Source organism: Vidua chalybeata, chromosome 31, assembly GCF_026979565.1.
Source record: "Vidua chalybeata isolate OUT-0048 chromosome 31, bVidCha1 merged haplotype, whole genome shotgun sequence".
NCBI classification, from domain to species: Eukaryota; Metazoa; Chordata; class Aves; order Passeriformes; family Viduidae; genus Vidua; species Vidua chalybeata.
Genome location: NC_071560.1, coordinates 978,495 through 999,279, shown reverse-complemented (window position 1 = coordinate 999,279; position 20,785 = coordinate 978,495). Strand labels below are relative to the sequence as shown.

The 20,785-nt window shown below is 53.9% G+C and overlaps 2 protein-coding genes across 3 annotated transcripts; one reads left to right on the top strand and one right to left on the bottom strand.

The window, feature by feature from the left end:
- Positions 1–1,797: 1,797 nt before the first annotated feature.
- On the bottom strand, positions 1,798–16,052 carry LOC128801693 (serine/threonine-protein kinase PAK 3-like). The gene is given in 16 exon segments (XM_053967733.1): positions 1,798–2,192; positions 2,329–2,466; positions 2,885–3,081; positions 3,500–3,599; positions 3,993–4,081; positions 4,084–4,106; positions 4,855–4,964; positions 5,738–5,786; positions 6,608–6,671; positions 6,898–7,006; positions 7,193–7,492; positions 8,372–8,409; positions 8,862–8,975; positions 10,202–10,888; positions 15,597–15,842; positions 16,016–16,052. Coding segments are annotated over 16 exon segments (2,394 nt in total). The 3' UTR covers positions 1,798–2,099.
- LOC128801774 (zinc finger protein 239-like) lies at positions 8,869–19,190 on the top strand. 2 transcript variants are annotated; one of them, XM_053967900.1, is made up of 2 exons: positions 8,869–9,311; positions 17,978–19,190. In XM_053967900.1, exon 2 carries the CDS (start codon positions 18,005–18,007, stop codon positions 18,911–18,913), a length of 909 nt encoding a protein of 302 aa, XP_053823875.1. In that variant the 5' UTR covers positions 8,869–9,311; positions 17,978–18,004; the 3' UTR covers positions 18,914–19,190. The 2 variants fall into 2 exon arrangements, with proteins under 2 accessions (XP_053823875.1, XP_053823874.1); XM_053967899.1 differs by lacking the exon at positions 8,869–9,311 and adding an exon at positions 10,045–10,613.
- The last annotated feature ends 1,595 nt before the right edge of the window (positions 19,191–20,785 follow it).

The window sequence follows — 20,785 nt, the reverse complement described above, 5'->3', positions numbered from 1 at the left end:
TAGAACAGCAGTACTAGCCCCTTGTTGCAAACAAAATCCTAAGATCTCCAGAAACACAACCCTACAATCCCGAGAATCAAACTACCACAATGCGGGGGAAGAACCACACCAACTCACTGGGAAAGGTGGTATCTCTTAAAGTGCCCACTTTTCTCAACACAACACAGCATACAACACTTCAGCACCTCTCCACATCAGCTTCCTCTGGTCCCCACACACTCTGGGCACAATCAGAATAACAGCACACAGTAAAATTCCAGGAATCAAGTCCGAACCACTGGGGCAGAGAAATCCCCCAGGTTCGTCTAGCCATGGTTAAAATGTGCACAGTCTACACAAATCACCACCTTTAAACACAGTAAACGTCCTCACCCACGTTTCCCCACTTGTTCCACTTCTCCGCGGGGCACTCCCTTCCCCCACAGCTTATCCCAGCCGGCGCCTCGGGCCTCACTCGGCCGCTTCAGACGTGGGTAGAACTTCCCCCCGCACCGCGGGTACACTCACTGGCTCGCTCGTTCACTCTCTTTATACACCAGGCACTCACACGATTAAGAGCACATTAACCACACAATGTCCAGACACAAGCACACAAACTTTGGGTCCATTCGACTCACCCCCAGAGTCGCTAGTGGTTACTCTATCGAACAATGAACCCGTCTCCAGTCCAGCCACTCTATCAGCAAATGAACCCATTTCCAGCTGCTCTATCAGCTGGGCTGCCTGCAGGCACAGGAACGAGGCTGGGCACTCAGACATCTCTTGAGTGACTGATCAGCAGACCTGTCTCTCTCTCCCGGGGCCCTTTCGATACATACCGTTTATCCGCACACCAGCAGGTCGTTGTCTGTCCCCGCAGGTAGCAAGCCGAGGCAGAGCAGAGCTCCCTCCAGGGAAATTCCCCGGGGCATGCCAAGGAGGTCCGTTCTCCCCTCTCCCCCTGTGAGGACAGAAACCCTCCTGCCTGGCTCGCCAAATGAATTGCGGTGAAAAATCAAGACCTCACAATTCTAATAAAGATTTGTAGGGATGGTATGTTTATTACAGCGCTGGCTGCATGTGAGAGATCTTTCCCCTTCAAAGGACATGCATGCCCCTGAGGACTCCCGATCCTTGTTTATTATGCCTAACTAATTTACATATTCATAGAATTTCACAACAGATTCAAGCATATTCATTCTGCTGATTTCGTGTTACAGTTACAGCTACCTAGACTTGTACTCAGTTTTTGTCAGAAAGTACAGAAAGAACTCCTGGGTCACTCTGCCCTGTCTGTTTCAAGGTCCGAGGAGTCTTTCTTATCTCTTATCTCTTCAGCTTGGAAATTTGCATTCTTTCTCCACAGCTGGGGCAGTTTTGCTAGTGCTGCAGTTACGAGATTAACAGCATATTTTACTTATGTTAGCAAGCTCAAAGTGGCACATTTCACCTAAATCCAAATGGATTTCTACCCTGTTAAATTTTCACTGTCTCACTGACTCTGCAGATGCCGAGGCTGCTCTGGGCTCTGCCAGGGCTCCGCTGGGGCTCAACTCTGAGCAAGGCTGGGCCCGCTCTCCTCTCACATTGCTCTGGGCAGCTGAGTCACAGAGGGAGAAGGAAGGGACACCTCAAGGGAGGTGAGTTTTAAGAGAATTTTTATTCAAAAAACTGCCATACCAAACAGGCTGTCATAAGAGCCATAACAAACAGGCTGTCCTAACTACCATAACGAAGTAGCAGTGCTAACTACCATGACTAACTAGTTGTCCTAACTACTGTAACTAAAAGCTGTCCTCCAGTTCTTCATCTCCTCCGCTGCTCCCTCAGTTGCTTTGCTGCAGTGATCAGAGGGGTCAGGGTGGAGAGAGGCTTGGCTGATGATAAAAATGGGCGCTGCCCAAAGGATAAAAAAGAAAGAAATGAACCGTTACTTTCCAGAGTCAACTTCCTCACAAGCTCTGTTGCAACAGGACAAAGGGAAATGGTCTGAAACTCAGGAGAGGGAAGCAGGCTCAGATTAGCTCTAAGGCAGAATTTTTTAACCAGGAGAGTGGGGAAGCACTGAGAGAAGGTGCCCAGAGATGTGGGAGGTGCCTCCTCCCTGGAAACTTCCAAGCTCAGGTCAGGCAGGGCTCTCTGAGCCACCTGACCTGCTTGAAGATGGTCCTGCTCGTTGTGGGGCACCAGGTGAAGACGACTTCGAAAGGACCCTGCCAAGCCAAACCAGGCAAGGATTCTGCTTGCTTTGCATGTGGAAAGCAGCGAGACTGGAGACTCTCGGAGGGGGCCCCACAAGAAAACCCCTCCCTGGCGCTGCTGCTTCCCCTGCAGCCACTTGGCATTCACCTGCAGCAGCTCCTGGGCAGACCAGCGCCGCTCCTCGTCCGGCTCCAGGCTGCACTCGAGGAAGTCCCACAGCAGAGCCAACAGGCGCCTGGGCTCCTGCAGCTGCGGGGTCCCGTTCTGCTGGATCAGAGCACGGGCCTGCAGGAAAAAGCAAACTCAGCGCTCTGCCAGCTTCCTGCACACCCACAAGTGCTGACATCGAGCCCAGGTTCCCAGTCCCAGCTCCAGGGGCACTCTCCTCCCTGGCAGAGATGCTGCTCAGAGCTGATTTTTCTATGCCAACCAAAAAACCCAAACCCTGGTGCTGCCACAGCCATTGTAAAGAGCTGATGCACTTGCTTCACATTTTCAGGTCATCCTCACAGCCAGAAGAGTGGCAACAATGTAAATCCCAAAGCAAAATGTTGCTGGACACTGCAGAACAATCATCTGTGCTGAGGCTCGAGTCCTCTGGGAATTCCCTTCCCCATGGGCAGAAGCCTCCAGCTGCTGCTCCCAGTGCAGGGTCACCCTGTGCTCACAGGCCTCTGCAACCACTGCAGAATTTGCCTCTTACCATGGCCCTCGTTTCCTTGAAGTAAGGAGGTTCTCCTTCCACCATCTCGATGGTCACAATGCCAAAGGACCAGATGTCCACCTTGGGGCCATAAGGAGAACTGGTGACAACTTCTGGGGCCATCCAGTGAGCAGTGCCCACCATGGACCTGCGCTGGTCCTGCTCAGGGCTGAGCAGAGCGTAGAGGCCAAAATCAGCTGAGGACAGAAACAAACACTGTCAAAGGCAGCTGGAATGAGGAAACCAAGCACAAAGACTCCCCACTCTCAGTCTGAGAATGCAGTAGTGAAGTCAGCTGGAAAAGTCCTCAGGGCTGTAGCCAAGGACAGATGGAACTGGACCCTTAAAGAAACCCTCAGCTTTCGTGCAGTGGCTTTTACTGATTCCCTTGAAGCTTTAGATTCCAACTCCTGCCCCTCTGGAAGGGCCATACCCAGAGCAAAGGCACTCCTGACAGCCTGCTCCTCTCCTGAGCTCTCTGCAGGGGCAGCCGCTCTCAGCTGGCAGCAGGGGCCGGGCAGTGCCCCCAGCAGCCCTTGTGGGGCTCTGGCCGTCACTGGGAAGCAGCCCCACAGCCGCAGCCCGGGAGCGCCGTGCCTGGCCAGGAACACCCACCCAGCTTGACAGAGCCGTCCATTCCCAGAAGGATGTTGGAGCTCTTCAGATCTCTGTGGATCACCCGGTTCGCATGGAGGAAATCCAGGCCCTGCAGACACTGAGAGAGAACAAGAAACACAAGGGTAAAAACCAATGGCCAGAATATATCACACAAGAAAGGACAGTTTCGGATTCTGCCAGCAGCACCTTTGCTGTGACAGGCCAGGAGTGCACTGCAGACAAGCTCCAGGCAAACGGTTCAAGGCAAGGCTGAGAACAGCAAATCAAATCCAAAACAGACAGAGAGAACCACAACAGCAGGAAAGAGAACAAGAACAGAGTAGAAGTGCAGTGCTGCTGGCAGGCCGTTCACTGCAGAGACTCTTTCTTCTCCAGCTCATAAAAACAACAGAGAAACAAAGCCCTGAGCATGGAGCCACTCCTGTTCTGACGCCCTGTTGGGAAGGACCATCGTGTCCAAGGCACAGCAGTCACAAGCAGGATCCCTCACCTCCTGATTGACAGCTACCATCTCTCCTTCAGCCATGCGTGTCTGTCTGACAATGACCTGCAAAGTTCCTCCATCCATGTATTCCATCACCAGAGATCTCCGTCAAGAAGGAAGCTGGAAAACAATGGCATGGAGACCAATGTGCAGTGCTCAGTTCCCCCATGGAAAAGCCTGGAGTGGAGCATTTTTTCCAGGTCTCTTGTCAATGAGGACAGGATCAGATGGAGAGACATTCCTGCCAGGCTGCACAGCCCTTGGAATCTGCACAGTCTAAAGGAGGAGACACCTGTGAGAAAGGAGAGGCCTTAGATGGCAAGCGGGTGAAAAATGCAGTTTCGCAACAGCCCAGATCAATGTGGAACCACAACACTGGCCCCCAGCTGGTTCAGCTTCTGAACTCATCAGTTCCACCATTCCCTCCAGAACAAGGCAACACAACTCCCAGGGTTATCCAGGGGAGGAGGCCGTGCAGCACTTGGGACAAAAGGGGTCAGAAAACCTTTCAGAAAGTCCCTTCAGAAACAGGCAAGGCCAGTGACAAATGGGCAAATGAGGCATTTCTGGAAACAAGAACCTGGTCTGCCTGGCATCCTGCAGCAATGGAAAAGGGCTGGGAAGAAGAAGGCAAGGGAAATAATTTCTGCTGTGGTTTATCAGCACTTGTTGTAAGACACAGAAAACAGGATCAACTTGAAGGAAAACCAAACCAAAGCAACAAAAGCACATGGAGGGAACAAACTGCCAGGCTGTTGTTTTGGGAGGATATGGCAGGGTCAGGCATTTTCAAAACAGGCTACAGACTACAGATGCCAGGAAAGGTTAAGGCAGGGCCGGTGCATGGGATAAGGCCTGAAGCACTCACCTGTCCAAAGAGTTGACAATGTTGGGGTTCTTCTTGTCCTTCAGGAGCAGGAGCTCATTCACAGCTCGTTCCCTGTTCTGCACTCTGAGCCTCATTTTCTTTATGGCCACCTGAAGGGACATTGCAGACCTTTAACTGGAGGAGTCTGTGGCAGGAGGCCGCAGCAAACACGAAGCTGTCAGCCTCCAAGCTCTAACAACATTCTCTGCACCTACAGTCTTCTCAAATGTCCTCAACACTCTCATTATTATTCAAACACATTTTGCAAGCAGGAGGTAATTCTGGTTCTGTGAAAATGGTGCAGAGCAGCCGGGAACCCTTTAGCAATTCTATGGGATTTGGTCGTGATTTCAGATGCAACTGCTCTGGTTGGGATTGCACAACAAAGCAAACACACACATCCATTGCTCAGGTGATCCCTGTCACAGGCTGTCACTGACCCCAGAGCCAAACACAACTGCAGGGTTTAGGAGAGAGCTTTGCTCTGGACATCCATCTTCTCATATCTCTGCCTCTCTCTCTGTGAACAGCTGAAGTGGAACTAAAACCCCAAATTGAGGCCAAGCAGGATCTTTCTCTAATTAGGAAAGATAAATTGGGCCTCAGTCTCCAGCACTGATGCATTCACACTTTTAGATAGGAAGACCAAGCCAGCATGTCCTGCTCTGACAGACACCGCTGCCCTCCTTGCATTCCTTTGGGCACTTCAGAAGGACCAAGTCTGTCCCAGCTGTGCTCTGCAGGCTGACACTGCTCTGCCTTCAGAGGAGCAGCCTGTGCAGGAAAGCTCTGCTGGCCCCCAAAGCTGCAGCCACAGCTCCCAGCAGAGGGGAAAGCCCTGGAAACGCGCTGGGCCAGACGTGCTGGGCATGTTGACACTGACCTCTCCTCCAGTGGCCCTGTCGTGTCCTTTAGAAACGGTTCTGAAAGCCCTGGAGACAAAACAGCAGAGAAGAAAGAGGCAGCGCTTTAGGCCCTGGCAGTGAAAGCCAGCCCAGACAGGAGATCTCTGCTGCCTGCAGCATTCACAAACACCTGGGTGCATCAACCCTTCCAACAACAGCACAGCAGCCACCAGCCCTCTGCCATGCAAGGTGTGCAAGAGAAAACTGAGACCCAACACAAAGGAATTGGGCTGGAGCAAATCCCAAATGTCCACGCTGAACTGATTTAGTTCAAAGCTCAAGGTGAGCAATGGGTGTCTAAAGAACAGGAAAAGAATGCATTTCATCCTTTTCCATTTCCTGCCTAAGACCTGCAGGATCCACAAGGGCCCTGCCATCAGGCAGGTGATGTATTTTCCCCCAGAGTGCATCAGCTCTGTGTCTGTTACTGAATGCATGGGCTCTACTACCTGTGCTAGAGTAGAACACTTACTTGTTCATCTCTGGTTTCTGTTTCTAAACCATTAGATTGAAAATCATGACCAGTGTATATTTTTGAAACAAAATATTTGAAAGAAGTCTTCTGTTTTCTGACAATCACCACATGGTGAGTGGCTCTTTTAGGCAACATAGTACCAGGGACAGAAGATCTTCCAGGTCCTGCTCCTTGCTGCAGGCAGGACACTGCCAGCCTCAGGGGCTTTGATGATGCCTTCTGAGCACAGTTATCAATTCTGATCAGGACTGAGAGACAGCAGGATGGTACCCCAGTGTCTGGAGGTGCTTGGAGCTCTCCTGACTTCTCACTAGATCCTGCACCAGCACAACACCTGGGCCTCCTTGTGCAGAAGTAACTGCCGTGCACTTACCCTTGGCCAATCTGCTCCACTTCCAGGTATTTCTCGGCAGGTTCCGCCAGGCTCACGCTGTTCCCTGAAAGAAACCACGTGGAAGACGCTCCCTCCCAGAGTGAGACCCCGCCTTGCAGCAGAGCCAGAATGCAGCCCCCCTCCCTGGGGCCGTCAGCCCCTTGGTCTCAGCGGGGGAAGGACAATCAATGGCCCTGGGACATTCAGCTGCAGAGCAACACTGGGTGCAGCTGATGCCGAGACACACACACAGCAGCCTGCTCTGGCACACAGGAACAGAGCAGACGTACTCAGCTGCAGCAGGCACCATTCCCCTCTCCCCTCTGGCTGCAGGGCTGTGCTGCTGGCAGAATGTTCAGCCCAGGATCCCACAGCCGAGGGAGGTTCAGTGTCCTCTTCCTAAGCACAGGGAGGTTCTCCATCCTCTTCCCAAAACGCTGCAGGTTCGCCATCATCTTTCCAAGCCAGGGGATGTTCACTGTCCACTTCCCATGCTGGGAGAAGTTCACCCTCCTCTTCCCAAGCCAAAGGATGTCCTCTGTCCTCGTCCAATGCCAGGAGATGTCCATCATCCTCGTCCTACACCATGTGAGCCTGGCCATCCTCGTCCCACACCAGGGGCCATCCACCGTCCTCGTCCCACGCTGGGAGATGTCCACTGTCCTTGTCCCCCACCGTGGGAGCCTCGCCGTTGTATTCCCACACCGCGGGATGTTCGCCCTCGTCTCCCAGAACAGTGGGAAGTTCACCCTCATCTCCCGGCACTGAGGGAAGTTCACCATCGTCCCCCAGAACAGCAGGAAGCTCACTGCTGTCTTCCTCCTCTTTGGCCTCCTCTTTGGAAGCAGAGGGAGCCAGAGGAGGTGCTGGTGCTGCTTTTGTGCCCTGTGGACAGACGGCAGCGTGAGGGACGGGAAGTTCTGTCTCAGTTATCACCTTCTTTATCCTCAGCTGCACATCCAGCTGCACTAACCAGAAATTGGGATTGGAGCTGTTCAAACTAACAATGGGCTAAAGTCAACATTGTTGCTTCTTTTCTCTCTGACTTCCTTGTTTTCGCCTGGCTCCTCTTTCCCAGGGCGCTGGCCAGGCGCTTCCGGGAGCAGCCGGAGAGAAGTGACAAACACCTTTGTGGGTTCGTTTGATACAGGCAGAGCTATTTAGAGCGATCAAGACCGGGATAAAGAGACTCAAGAGATTGGACACTTGTTGTGCAGTCCAAAGTACGCTGTATTTGCTCGAACGCCGCACATACAAGTGACAATGGTTTGGGATTGAGTTACAGGTTATATAGGGGAAAATAAGTGATAAGGTGAAACCAATAGAACAATGCCCAGTATGAATACATTATAGGTAAAATCCAGTGGGAATAACTCCAGGGGGAAGGAGGAATACACGTAAAAATACAGAATAGAAACTCCAGCTTTAGGTTTAGGAAACAGAAACTCCCATTTCAAATTCACAAAGCCTTTTTGCTCCGTTTGCGTAGCTGTACACTACAACAAACATTGCCACTTATTGTTGGGAATTCGATATTCCATGATGGCTAAAGCCAGCGAGCAATCCTCTGCCTGAAAAACCAGACCTGCAGCTCTTCTAAAGCTCTTCAGCAGAAAAGGAGAAAACTGCCAGGGACCCCTTTGCTGCCGCAAGGACACTGACAGGAACTTTCCTTCAGCCTCCCAGGCTGGCACTCGGCTGCCACATGCCGAGCTCACAACTTGCTGCACAATTCCAAACACCAAAGGTTCCTTCCCCACTCACTGAAGGAGGAGCTGCTCGGGATCCACACATGAGGTGCCCTGCAAGGGAAGAGGGAACATGAACCAGATGCTGTCAGGAAAAAATATGCCTGTGGTGGGAAATGCCACGGAGCAAGGCAACCCCGAGAGAGCATTTTGCTTTCACAGCGTCCCTCCAGGAGCCACAGTCCCTTCACACAGCAAGAGAACAGCACAAAATACTGGGCTGGGTCAGTTTTTGGCTGCACCAGCAAACGGAGGGAGTTCCAGGCTCTGCTGCCACAGACTCCCCGCTTGAGGGAACAGAACCCCCCAGGGCTCATTGCAAATGCTGTGCACGCCCCGCTGGCTGCAGACACCCCCTTTTTCAGCTGCAGCTGCTGGCAGGAGCTCTCCCAAACCAATGGTGTCTTCATGGCAATTTGGTTACAAAGTCAACTCAAGTCCAGAGGAAGAACAGAAAGCACACAGCAAGCCCAAAGCCACAGCACTGAGGGGAAACCTCGACTTACATGCCAAGTGGGTTAAAAAATACCCCAAATAAGCCACAAAGTACAGCGTGCAAACTGCAGCAACCACGTGCTGGATCATTTTGGCTGCGCTGCACACGTCTGCTGACTGTAGCCCTGCAAGCACAGAAGGAGACCCGTCAGGGGTGGGCTGGCTGCTGAGAATGCCTCGGGCAGGAGGATCCTCCGGCAACGAGCAGTGCCCACAGCCACTCTGGACACTGAGGCCTCTGTGTCCCACAGCAACGGGAACACCACGGGGACGTGGCAGTTTTCCTTTGACATCACAGCAGCAGCTCACACGGAAACCGCCTGGGAGGTTCTCCTGTGTCACAAAGGAGCACAAAGAACCCTCCCAGGCACAGCCTATGGCCCAAAGATCCAAGAGGAACTCTGAAAATGCAGCAAACAAGGACACCCGATAGCCCAGCCTGAACACTGAGGAGGAACAAGGTCGGGACCAAAGCAAAGGAAACATGACCTTTAGGCACTGATAGTTCTGACTACAACCAGCAAGCCGTGTTCCATCTGGGATCTTTGTTCTCATTCTAAAAACAAACAAGGTTCTCCACTCTAAATATAGAGAGGCAGGAACTGGGGAGGTGGTGGGATTAGGAAGGAGGAGGAGGAGGGAAAGAGGAAAAGGAGGAGCAGGAAGAGCAGGAGTAGGAAAAGAAGGAGAAACAGTGACGGTGTTGGATGAGGGATATTTACTGGTCCTTAGCTCAACTCCTGAACCCCTGGTTAAATTTTATCTGCTCTGTCCAGGCTTGGAGGGCAGTGAGAGAGTGGCTTTGGTGGGTGCCTGGCATCGGGCCAGCGTCACCCCACTACAGTGGGACATGCCTCGTGTGGCCTCGTGTTGCTGTTGCTTTTGTCTTTCCTAGGATTTTCTCTTTTGCATTAAATGTTTGTGAAGTGCCCCCGGTGTCCCTCGTGTTCCCTTGGCTGCCTTGTGCTGCCGGCAGCCCCGTCCCTTCCCCTGCTCCCCACGCCACGTTCCATCCCGGCCGGAGGAGCCTTGGAGCTGCCGTGGGGGCCGTGGGGCTGCCCCCCGAGCCGGGGCCCCTTCCCAGAGCTCCCAGTGTGCCCATGGAGCCTGGAGCAGCCAGCGAGGGCTTCAGCTGGGGCGGCAGAGAGGCGCTGCTGGGGGGTGCCACCACAGTTCGGTTGGTTCTTACCAGCCCGGGGAAAAAAACCATTTTTGTCGTTTTCTGCCAGAAATATCTCCACTCCCGCACTCAGCCGAAGGGGTTTGGGGTGGTTTTCCCTTTAGGGGGAAATCAAAGCGCTGCACTGATGCTCCTAATTAGGGGTAGGAGAAGAGAGGCTCGTGGGCTTGCCGCAGAGGCGGAGGCAGCGAAGGCGCAGGGCCGGGAAAGCCGTGTCGGGAGGTGCGGAGAAGTTTGTTTGTGTTTCCGCTGGATGCCGGCCCGGGCCCGGGCCCGTTCCAGGGCTGTTCCTCAGCTGCGGCTTTGCCCTTGCCCAGCCCGGGGGCCCTGAGAGCGCGGGGCGAGGCGGTGCCGTGTGCAGAGCCCGCCCCTCGCTGCGATTGGCCGGCTGTGCCGTCAGTCGTGGTTGTGGCGCGCTGATTGGTGAGAGCGGGGCGAAGCACGGCCCCGCTGGCGGCCTGAGGGCGGCCCTGGCTGGGCAGCGGCGCCATTGGCGGAGCGTCTGTGCGGGCCCGGGAGCGGCGGCAGCGGCCGGAGGCCGGGGAGGCGGCATTGGCGGAGCTGGGAGGCGGCCCCGGCGCAGGTGGGAGCCGCGCTGGGTTCTGCGGGGGCTCGGGGCTCGCTGCGGGCGGAGGGGGCGGCAGGGGGCTGCGGCGGCTTGCTTGTGCCGTGTCCGGCCCGTGGTGGCCCTGGGCCGAGGGCGCTGCGGGAGCGGCTGCCCGCGCTCTCCTTCCCGCCGCTGCCTGGGCAGGAGCCGCTGCCGGAGCAGCGCTGCCTCGTCCCGCTTGCTGTGGGTAGGACAGAGGTGGCTGCCCCGTCGCCGGGAGCGTGCGGGGAAATTCACGTCGCCGGAGGTTTCTGTGCCCAGAGGAGACCGAGGAGTCCTGTAAAAGTGACTTTATTGCTGAGCAGAGGGAGAGGCCGTGGGGCATTTGCCGTGCGATCTCTGCCGTTGTTGCAGTACGCAGCCTCCTTTTTTATGCTCCTTTTCCCGGCCGCATCTCCCTCTGCCTTTGCCCACTGGCTGAGGGACTTGGAAGGTTCAGTCTTCCTGATGTGCCTGCTGCATGTCCTCGTTAATGTGCACCCTCCTTGTGTATAACAGCCGATATTCATGGCTCTGTTAAGTCCTTGTTCTTCTCGAAGTTGAGGAATTTTGCGGGACTTTGAGCAGCAGTCTGGGTCAATTTGTAACATTTATTGGAACTGATGGTTTCTCCCATTACTTCCTTATCTACAAGTCCCTGGCCCTGTCTCCAGGCAGATTCACTCATTGACTCTGTTTTGTTCTTCCCGGGTCCTCTTTGGTTGTAGGGTTAGGTCAGGTGGCCATTCATCTTTTCCCCTTTTTAGGGCGCTACCTCCAGCCGGGGCTGCATTAATTGACCGCTTTTTTCTAATTACATAATCAAATACTTGAATTTCAACTGATTTCCCTGAACTTGTTAGAGCAAAAAAGTTCCCCAGTGCTCTGATACACCCTGTATAGCATAGACAGTGACAGCACATGTTGGAGTGGGCACAGGCATGATCCCCCCTTATTTTAGTGAAGTTTTCACAACATTCTCCATTTGCTGTTTCCTTTTGCAGCTTCACCCATTTCTGTTGCAGAGTCAGAGATCCTGACCATGGGCTCTGCCTTCAGCTGTGCCAATTGCATCTGTGCAAGCAGGCAGAGCTTGGGGTGAGGGGCAGAGGGAATCAGCCCAATTCTTGCCCCAGGCAAGAAGAGCCGGGTACATTGTCCGCACTTTGCCCCAGCAGTGTTAATTTGCATTTCTAAAGCTCCTCCGCTGGCTGCCTGGAATGCAGCTTCTCTTCCAGAGCAGCCTTCAGCAGCCTCACATGTGCCACCCCCCCCAACCTGCTGCTTTTATTTTTTCGTCCAAATCATCTTTTTACTGTTTATGAGGTAAAGAGTCACCTTTAAATCTCTTCTAGTTTTGCAAAATGCAGCCTAAAGGTGAACGTCGGAAAACCCAGAGCAAAATTTTGTTATCTCTCACAAAAACATACACAAAAAAAATCCGAGGCAATTAAGTTTTTTCTATTTCTCCTTGGAGTAAAAACTCATTCTCCCATCCCTGACCCAAACCTAACCGGCAATATTGAAGTAGGATTATTACAAAAAATATTTGAATGCTATAAACTTTGCACTGAAACTGCAGGAAAAAGAAAAACTCCTCCAATATGTTTCGTGTTAGAGTCAAGGCATTACTTGATTCTGGCCAGGGTGTGCAACAGAAATCATTCCATCCCCACATAGCCCGGCTGTGCAGAGAAATTAATTGCGTGACACGTGGGTTTTACTAGATTTTCCCCAAACTTGATACAGTCTGAACCAATCTAAACCCTGTGGTTTAATGTTCTATAGTTTCAAGTTGTGCAGTTTTTAGTATTTGGGTTCCGATTGGACCCGGATTTCTTTGCCTCTGATGTTAATTAGGTGGGAACTGCTGGATTTCCTTCTCAGCCTTTTGCAGAGCAGGTGTCTCCAGCTGTGCCGGGGGCAGTGTCTGGGGTAGGTGTTGGTTGCTGTTTGCTGCTGGGCGTTGCTGTTTTGCTGCTGGTCGTTATCTTTGTGGGTATCTTTTGGGCCATTCCCAGAGTGTTGAGCTGTTCAACTCATCTCCATTGAGTGGTGGAACATCCCTTAAAGAAAACCTTTAACATTTCTTTCCCCGAGGCCAAGGCAAAGCAATCCTGAGTAGAGAAATAAAATGTTGAAAAGGTTCAAGTCGATGCCCTGGTGTGTTTTCCATGGATGCAATGGCAGGCAGCGCAGTGTGTGAGTGTAAGTGAGAGCCAGAGTGGAATTGTGCCGTTGTGTTCCCCAGCAGCTGCGGCAGTGCAGGCACAGAAAGCACTGAAGCTGCAGCAGTGGCAGCAAGGATTGGCCCCGGTGTCTGGAGATGCCAAAGGAGGGTGGGCAGGCGGAGGATTTGAGCAGAGGATGTGTGGGCAGGCCCAGGGCCTTGCCCCGCTGTGGAGGCCTGGCTGCTGCTGCGCTGCCTTCAGTGCAGGCTCAGTGGGGGCCTCCCATCCTCCTGCTGCAGGTGGGAAGTGCAAATCTCCGGGGCTTCAGAGCCCTGGAGCCGAGGCTGAGGGGTCCCCCGGGTTCAGCTGTGCTGGCAGCTGTTTCTGGCCTCAGGGCCACTTGGCCACCAGTGGTGCTGCTTTGCAGTCCTTAGGCAGGGCCCGATGTCCTGCTTGGATGTTGGGAACAGCAAAGTGCCAAGGCAGTCTCTGTGCCAGCCCAGCTTCCTGTGGCAGAGATTTCACAGGAGACAGGATTCTGCCCACAGACTGCTTTAACTGTACATCCCTTATGTCCAGCCTGCACTAGGTGGAGAATTACCAGGGTAAGGAATTCCCAAGATGAATTGCAAGGGAGACAATTGAATATCGGCCCTGGGTCTGGCTCTTCTTCTTGCCAAAGCCAATGGCAAAAGCTGTACCCATGGCATCTTGGTTTCTCTCCCCAGCTTCCAAAGGTGTTTCTTTTCCCATTCATTCTTTCTACTCAACCTGAGCTCTGGGGGTGCCAGGGGTTATGGAGGTCCCGTTGTATTCCTAAAGCTGCCATAATCCCCTGAAGAATTTTTTTCCTGTAAAAGAAGTTCTACTGTCTGATTCTATTGCTTCCACAATCCCTTCTCTTGGAATTATTTCTTTTAGAAATACCTTAATAAGTGATCCAGTGGTTGCTGAAGAAGTCAGAATTGCTTTTGCCTCCCTTTTAGCTGACATGGTGTCACCAGAAGATATTGAAGCCTTCCTGCTCAGGGCATTTCAGTGCCAGGCTCTTAAAAGCACACACAGCTCCACCAGTTTGTCCTGCGCTGTGTCTAATTCCCCTTCCTTCCTGTGAAAAACGCCATTCACATTTGTTAAAATTTCAGATGTTTAATAGTAATGAAAATAGTCATAACAATCAGGAGAATAAGAGACAATAAAAGTAAACAATTATGGAGTCCTGGTGCCTGGCACTCTGCCAAATAGCACACCTTGCTAACACAGGATTACCCCTTAAAGCAATAGCCTATTGCATATTCATATAGCTCATACATGATTCAAACATTCCTTTCAAACCGGGGTGTTTCTGCTTAATTTTAGCTCCCCCCCCCCCCAATCTTGTAAATCAACCTTCTTGGTTCCTCAAAGTCTGAGCTTTTCCGAAAAGGAGGCAATAATTCTTCTCTGGGGATCTTGGTGTCTGTTGCTGTGATCTCTATCCAGAGAGAGTAATGCAAAGAATTTCTTGATTATCTTTTCCATTCCTTGAGCTAGTTACAAAAAGTATTTTACATCACATAGTTTCTATTTTAATATTATGCTCTAGGCTAAAAACTGTATGTAGCACACTACTTAAAAGTGATTAAGAGAGCACTACTTAAAAGAGATTACTACAGCATAACTTTCCAACATAACACATATAGTATTCATTTTAATATTTGCAAGGAGCCAATCGTATAATATGCATTTTTCATACTTCCCTCCCTTGGAATAGGGTGTTGCTTCTAGACACCACTTGTCCTGTTGCTTCAAAGTACTTTGAAGAGGCTCCATATCTAATATTCCCCATTTCCCTGAGGCTACCCACACTTCTGGGTTCACTTCAGCATAGGCCTGGCCAGACATGTGACAAAAACGTACAAGAGAACTAGCCTCTCTATCACCTTTTAGAATATTTACATTCCCAGTTTAGCAATCAAATCCTCTCCCTGTAAACTATAATCACAACTGAGAGCAAATAAAAATTCTTGCATTTCAAACCCTTCCCCATATCTGCTAAGAGTGGTTGAATAAAGCCACTCCTCTTTCCCTCTTATCCCCTGAATAAGCCAAGACATTTCTAGCAATTTCCCCCCTTAAGGGCTCAGATTGAGAGTGGATGGAGAGGCCCCTGTGTCCATCAGGAGAGGCCTCCTCTCGATGCAGACCCAGCCTGAATGTTCTCAAGGGCTCCAGTGTGGTGGGTCCCTGGTGTGATGGGAGCTGTGACACCCCTGACAATCCATGTCCATCAAGGAGTGGACTTGCTCCTCCTGAGGGTGCTGCTGCCTCTGCTTCCAGTGTTCCTGTGCCCTGCAGCTGGAGCCCTGAGTCCTTGCCAGGGGCTGTTTGGGTGGGCTCTCCCCTGCCCAGGAGGGCAATGCCTTTGCCAGGTGCTTGTGGCCGACCCCATCCCCTGGGTGCTGGGGCCCCCTTGGGCCCTGGGGTTGATCCCTGAGGGGCTGTAGGAACTGTGCCATGGCCTTTGCCTTCAGCCTGGGCTTTTGCTCATCCCTTCTTGCATTCAGCTGCTGTGCCTTTGTGCCCAAGTGCTCCAGGGCCTCCTTCTGCCACTCCTGCAGCCCCGCTCAGTGCCTGTGGGTGCTCATCCTCTGAGAGCTGCTGAGCTTTTTGCAAAATCATTCATTTTCCAGTGACCCAAACCAAATGCTTAATAGAAAATCCTGATCCTTGCATGTACAATCTGCATTTCCCAGATGTTCCTTTGTTTTCCTGCTTGTGCTCAGGGTCCCCTCCAGAGCCCGTATGGCAGAGCCGGTCCCTGTCCTGCCGCAGTGTCCAAAGGCGGCCCCCCCGGCGGGCAGGGCCGGCAGCTCCCCGGGGCCGGGCAGCGGCTGGGGCGTCCCGCAGCCTCCTGGGGGCCGGGGGCCAGTGCCGGCCCTGCCCGGGGCTGGTGGGGTCAGGCAGCGCCCGGCGCTGAGCCCCGGCTGCCACACACCCCCACCCCGGCCCCGCAGCTCCCCACAGGCCCCCAGCCCGTGCTCCCAGTCCCGCAGGTCTGTGTCCGGTGCTGCTGCTGCCCAATGCAGAGACACCCCCTGTCATCCTGACCTCCTTTTCCTCTCCTGGAAACTGCAGATGGAAAAGATCTGGTCAGCTGGCAAATTCTGAGCATAAAACAGTGCTGAAAAACATCCCAATCCTCAGTATTTTTCTCTTCCTTCTCTTTTCCATCATCCTTTTTCTTACCACGTAGATTCTTCCTGCTGCTTCTTGTCTTCACCATATTGCTGCACACTCCCCTTCACCCGATCCCTTCCCAGCACACCAACACCATCCATCCCCTGTTGTCCAAATCCCTTCTCCACTTCCCTTATTGCCCCCCTGGGTGTCCATGTCCTTAATTACCTCTGGGAGAATGTGCAAACTACCTCAACATTCCCCCCACGGACCCTTCAGAGATATTTTGGGATCATCATCCCTTTGCCCAGGACCCCTCCCTGGCTTTCCCTTTTCTCTCCTCCCTGGGTACCCTGCCATGTTCACTCCCCAAAGATCCCAGTGCACTCACGGATGAGATTTTCAGTGCTCTCTCCCTGCTGCCTCTTCACAGACCCCCTTGATGTGTCACTCGTCTGTCTCCTGGTCACTGCCAGGTCCCCAGTCAATCCCTGGTGCCGCCGCCAGCCAAGGGAGCCGATCATCCAAAGTGGGTGAGGCACCTTCAGCTGCACTCCCTGCCCGCCAGCCCGGACGGTGGAAGGAATTCTGGATGAGCCCCAGAGTGTGTGGAAAAACTGACATCAGCAGAGGTTTCTGTCCAGAAAGCAGACAGAGGAGTCCTGTAAAAGTAATTTCATTCCTAAAAATGGGAGAGGTCATGGGACATTCCCCATGGGATCTTCTCCCATTTTTGGAGGACACAGCCTCCTTTTCATCCTAATTCTCCTGGCCACATCTCCCTCTCCCTTTCCTCACTGGCTGAAGTACTTGAGAGCTACAGACTTCCTAATCCACCTGCTACATACCCCCTTCATATGCACCCCACTATTGTATAGCAAACGATATTCATGGCTGTGTTAAGTCTTTGTTGTTCTTCTGGAAGTTCATGAATTGAGCAGGACCTTGGCTGAGCAGCAGTCTGTGTCATCGATACCATTTTCTGAAACCGATGGCTTCTCCTGTCACTTCCTTATGTACAGGTCCCTGGCCCTATCTCCGAGCAGATTGACAGCATCTGTTTGTAAAGACACTTTCCTCTTGTTCCTTTCATGGAGGTCCCCCGTTTGCGGGAGATCCCCCCTGGAGCAGGGTGTCTCCTCTTTGCTGCAGCCCCAGCCCTCAGGCAGAGCTCAGCCAATCGGAGCGCGCGGCGCTGATGACTCACCAGTTGCCAGGCAGACTCGCAGCTCCCAGCCTTCCCCACCTGGACCCCACCTGCGCCCCCCCCTCGGCCCCAGCGCCCCCCGCGAGGGGAATTTGGGGAGATGGGAGTGGGGCAGCGCCAAGGCCGGGCCCCCCCGCGCTGTCCTGGCGGGAGCGGCTGCAGTGGGGACCGAGTGCGGGCGGAGGCGGCCGAGAGCCCAGTGCTGCCCCAGCCCGACCTGCCCCAGCTCCATCCCTGCCCCTGCGCTGGGATGCTGTGGGTTTGGGGGGAAGAGGGAGCCGGCAGTGGGTGCTGGGCCTGGGGGAGGAGGAGAAGGGAAGGAGAAGCAGGGTTGATGAACAAAATGGTCAAGAGGATGCACGTGGCAGGAGAAGGCAGGATTGTGCAGGAGGAATAGCTGAGGAAGAGTAGAGTCACAGGAGGAGGAGCAGGAACAGGAAGCAGCACAAGGTTCCATCCCTCCCTGTATCTGCAGCCTCCCCCCAGCCCCAGGAGCGCTGCTCCCCCCACTTGCAGCCGGTGACTGTGGAGGCGGATCCACGATTTTCACAGGGGTGAATCTTGGTGTTTCTGAGCTTTCTTGGGCTAAATGTTGGTGCTTTGGTTTTGGTTTTTTTGCAGCTGAATCTTTATCTTTTGGAGGAGGTTTTTGCTGACTTGTGATGTTTGGGGAGTTTTTGATCTGTGTCTTGAAGTTTGCAGGATTTCTGGGCTGAATCTTGGTGTTTTGGAGGTTCTTACAGACACAAGATTCCCGAGATGAACTTGGGCAAGGAGGAACCTCTAGTCCAAGGTGCTCTCCTCTTGTTTTTTCCCCAAACCAGGATTTGTCATTCCCAGGGCGTGGCTTGATGGAGAAGGAGGAAAAGCCCCAGAGATCCTGCAGGAGGAGGGGCTGCAAACCCAGCCCAGGGAGCTGTGGGGAGGAAAGAGCCCCCCTGAGCCAGGAAGGCGGCCGGAGATCCAGCCAGAGCTCGGAGCTGGTGGAGAAGGCTCATGGCAGGGAGAAGCCCCACAAGTGCTTGGAATGTGGGCAGGGCTTCAGCCGGAGCTCCCACCTGATTGAGCACCAGAGGATCCACACTGGGGAACGGCCCTACGAGTGTGGGGAGTGTGGGAAGGGTTTCAGCCGGAGCTCCCACCTGATCCAGCACCAGGTGATCCACACTGGGGAACGGCCCTACCAGTGTGAGGAGTGTGGGCAGGGTTTCAGCCGGAGCTCCACCCTGATCCGGCACCAGCTGATCCACACTGGGGAACGGCCCTACGAGTGTGGGGAGTGCGGGAAGAGATTCAGAGATAGCTCTGACCTGATCCAGCACCAGAGGATCCACACTGGAGAACGGCCCTACGAGTGTCGGGATTGTGGGAAGAGCTTCAGAGAGAGCTCTGCGCTACTCCGGCACCAGGTGATCCACACTGGGGAACAGCCCTACGAGTGCTTGGAATGTGGGAAGAGCTTTTGGTGCCGCTCTGCCCTGAGAAAACACCAGCGCATCCACTCTGGGGAGAGGCCCTACGAGTGTCCCCAGTGTGGGAAGAGGTTTCAGACCAGCTCCGATCTCCTCAAACATAAGCGGATTCACACAGAGGAGAGGCCCTTCCGCTGCCCCAACTGTGGGAAGGGCTTCAAGCACAACTCCAGCCTCACCAGGCACCAGCGCATCCACACCGGGGAGAGGCCCTACGAGTGTGGGGAATGTGGGAAGAGCTTCTCACAGAGCTCAACCTTGATGAAACACCAACGGAGGCACCACTAAGGGAAGCCCTGTGAGTGCCCCGAGTGAGAGAAGAGCTTGGAGTGAGGGAGGAGAGTGAGGGAAGAGCTTCGTGCGCTGCTCCAGCTCCATCCCCCATGGGAGGCTCCGGGCTGGATGATCCCCAGTGACCCCCGTTGGGCAGAGCCCTGCTGATCCGTGGTCCTGGTGATTCCCATTGGGTGGAGGGAAGGTGTTGGCTTCTTCTCCTTGTGCTGCTGTGATTTGGGGGGGTTCCCATGGATGGGGGAGGAGACGTGAGTGGAATTCTGGTGGACTGGGTTGGGCTCATGGCTCGGGGGGGTCCCAGCGCTTTGGGGGGTTGGTGAAGGGTGGGAGGCAGTGAATGGGGGGGTCCTGGTAAACTGGGGGGGACCCTGGTGATAACAGGGGGTCCTGGCTGATAACGGGGTGGGGTACAGGACCAAGCCCCAAGGGCTCCCCCCAGTGCTCGGGATGCCCCTGTGCCCCTCCAGCGCTTTGTCTCCCTGGTCCCCCTTGGTCTCGGCACTGTTCCCGGGGGTCTCGCAGCTTTGTGGGGTCAAATGGGAGGGGGCGTAACCCCCGTGATGGATGGGTGTCACAAAGGGGGGTCTGGGCCTGGTGCTCTGGGGGGGGTCAGTGCAAGAGGGGGCATCTGGTCCCTGTCCTGGTGCTCAAGATGGGGGGGGCTGTGCACAGTGGGGGTCCTGTTGCTCAGTGACTGGGGGGTGTCGGAATCCAGCACATCCCTCTGGCTGCCCTGGATGGCTCCAGCCCCTGGCAGGGGGCTCTGAGATCTTGGCACGGTGTCAAGAGCACCTGTGGTTTTGGTTTTAGCCCCTGGAGAAAATTGCCAACTTTGTATGAGGAATTACAAGCTACAAGGGTTTGAGTAGTGTGGTAGGTGAATTAACACAGGGTGAAAAAATAGAATTTTAGGGTTTTAAAATAAGGGGTTCAAGGGGACAAGATGGAGGGATTTGGGCCTGACCTTCTTCTCGCCCTCCATGTGTTGCTGTGATGGTGACACTTTTCTATTGGTTGAAGGTAGAGTCACACTGTCCCATGTAAATGATAGATATTGGCATGTTATTGTAAACATAGTATAGGTCGTTTTTAGTGTAAAAGGCAAACACCGCCCTGAGGCAGGGAGACTGCCACAGACCGACCTGCTAGACAGAGCTCAGCAGAGCGGACAAAGCATGTTATCGAGAAGAGAAAATAAATGACCTTGAGAAGCAAAGCTGTGCATCTCGACTCCTTCTTTGGCTGCATGGGCTGGGAGAAAAGGACTTTTCACAGTCTTCGGGTCATCTTGACCACCAGAAAACCGAGGCGGGGGGGTCTCCACTCGTCCCAGTGCCCGGTGAGGGTGGGTCAGTGCTCGAGGTGGGGTTGGGGGCACTGAAGGGGTGCAGTTGTGGTTTTTGGGGGGTCCCAGCGCCCCCTGGGGGCAGGGTCAGTGCTCAGCAGTGGGGGCTGCCTGGGGACCCCCCCGGCCCCCAAATCACAGCCTGGTGTCCTGCAAGGCACTGAGGGGAGGCTCATTCACCCCCCCCCACCCCCACCAGCGTCGCCACACGCCTTCCCAAAGTGTCCCCAAGTGCTCCCAAAGTGTCCTCAGAATGTCCCCAGGTCTCTGCAGAGGTGACACCAGCCCCATGGCAGCCCAGTGGTGATGTTGCTCTGTCCACAGCAGCCTCGGGATGTCCTTGATGGCTCTTTGGCACTGTGCGGCCACCGTGGCCAGGAGAGGGACTGAAGAAGAGGGTGTTGATGTCCCCAAGTGTCCACAGTCAGGTGACACATAGCCAGGTGGGCACTGGCCTCCCACAGCTGCTTGGCCACGGCCACCGTGACCACCAAGGCCACATGGAAATCAGGGGACACTTC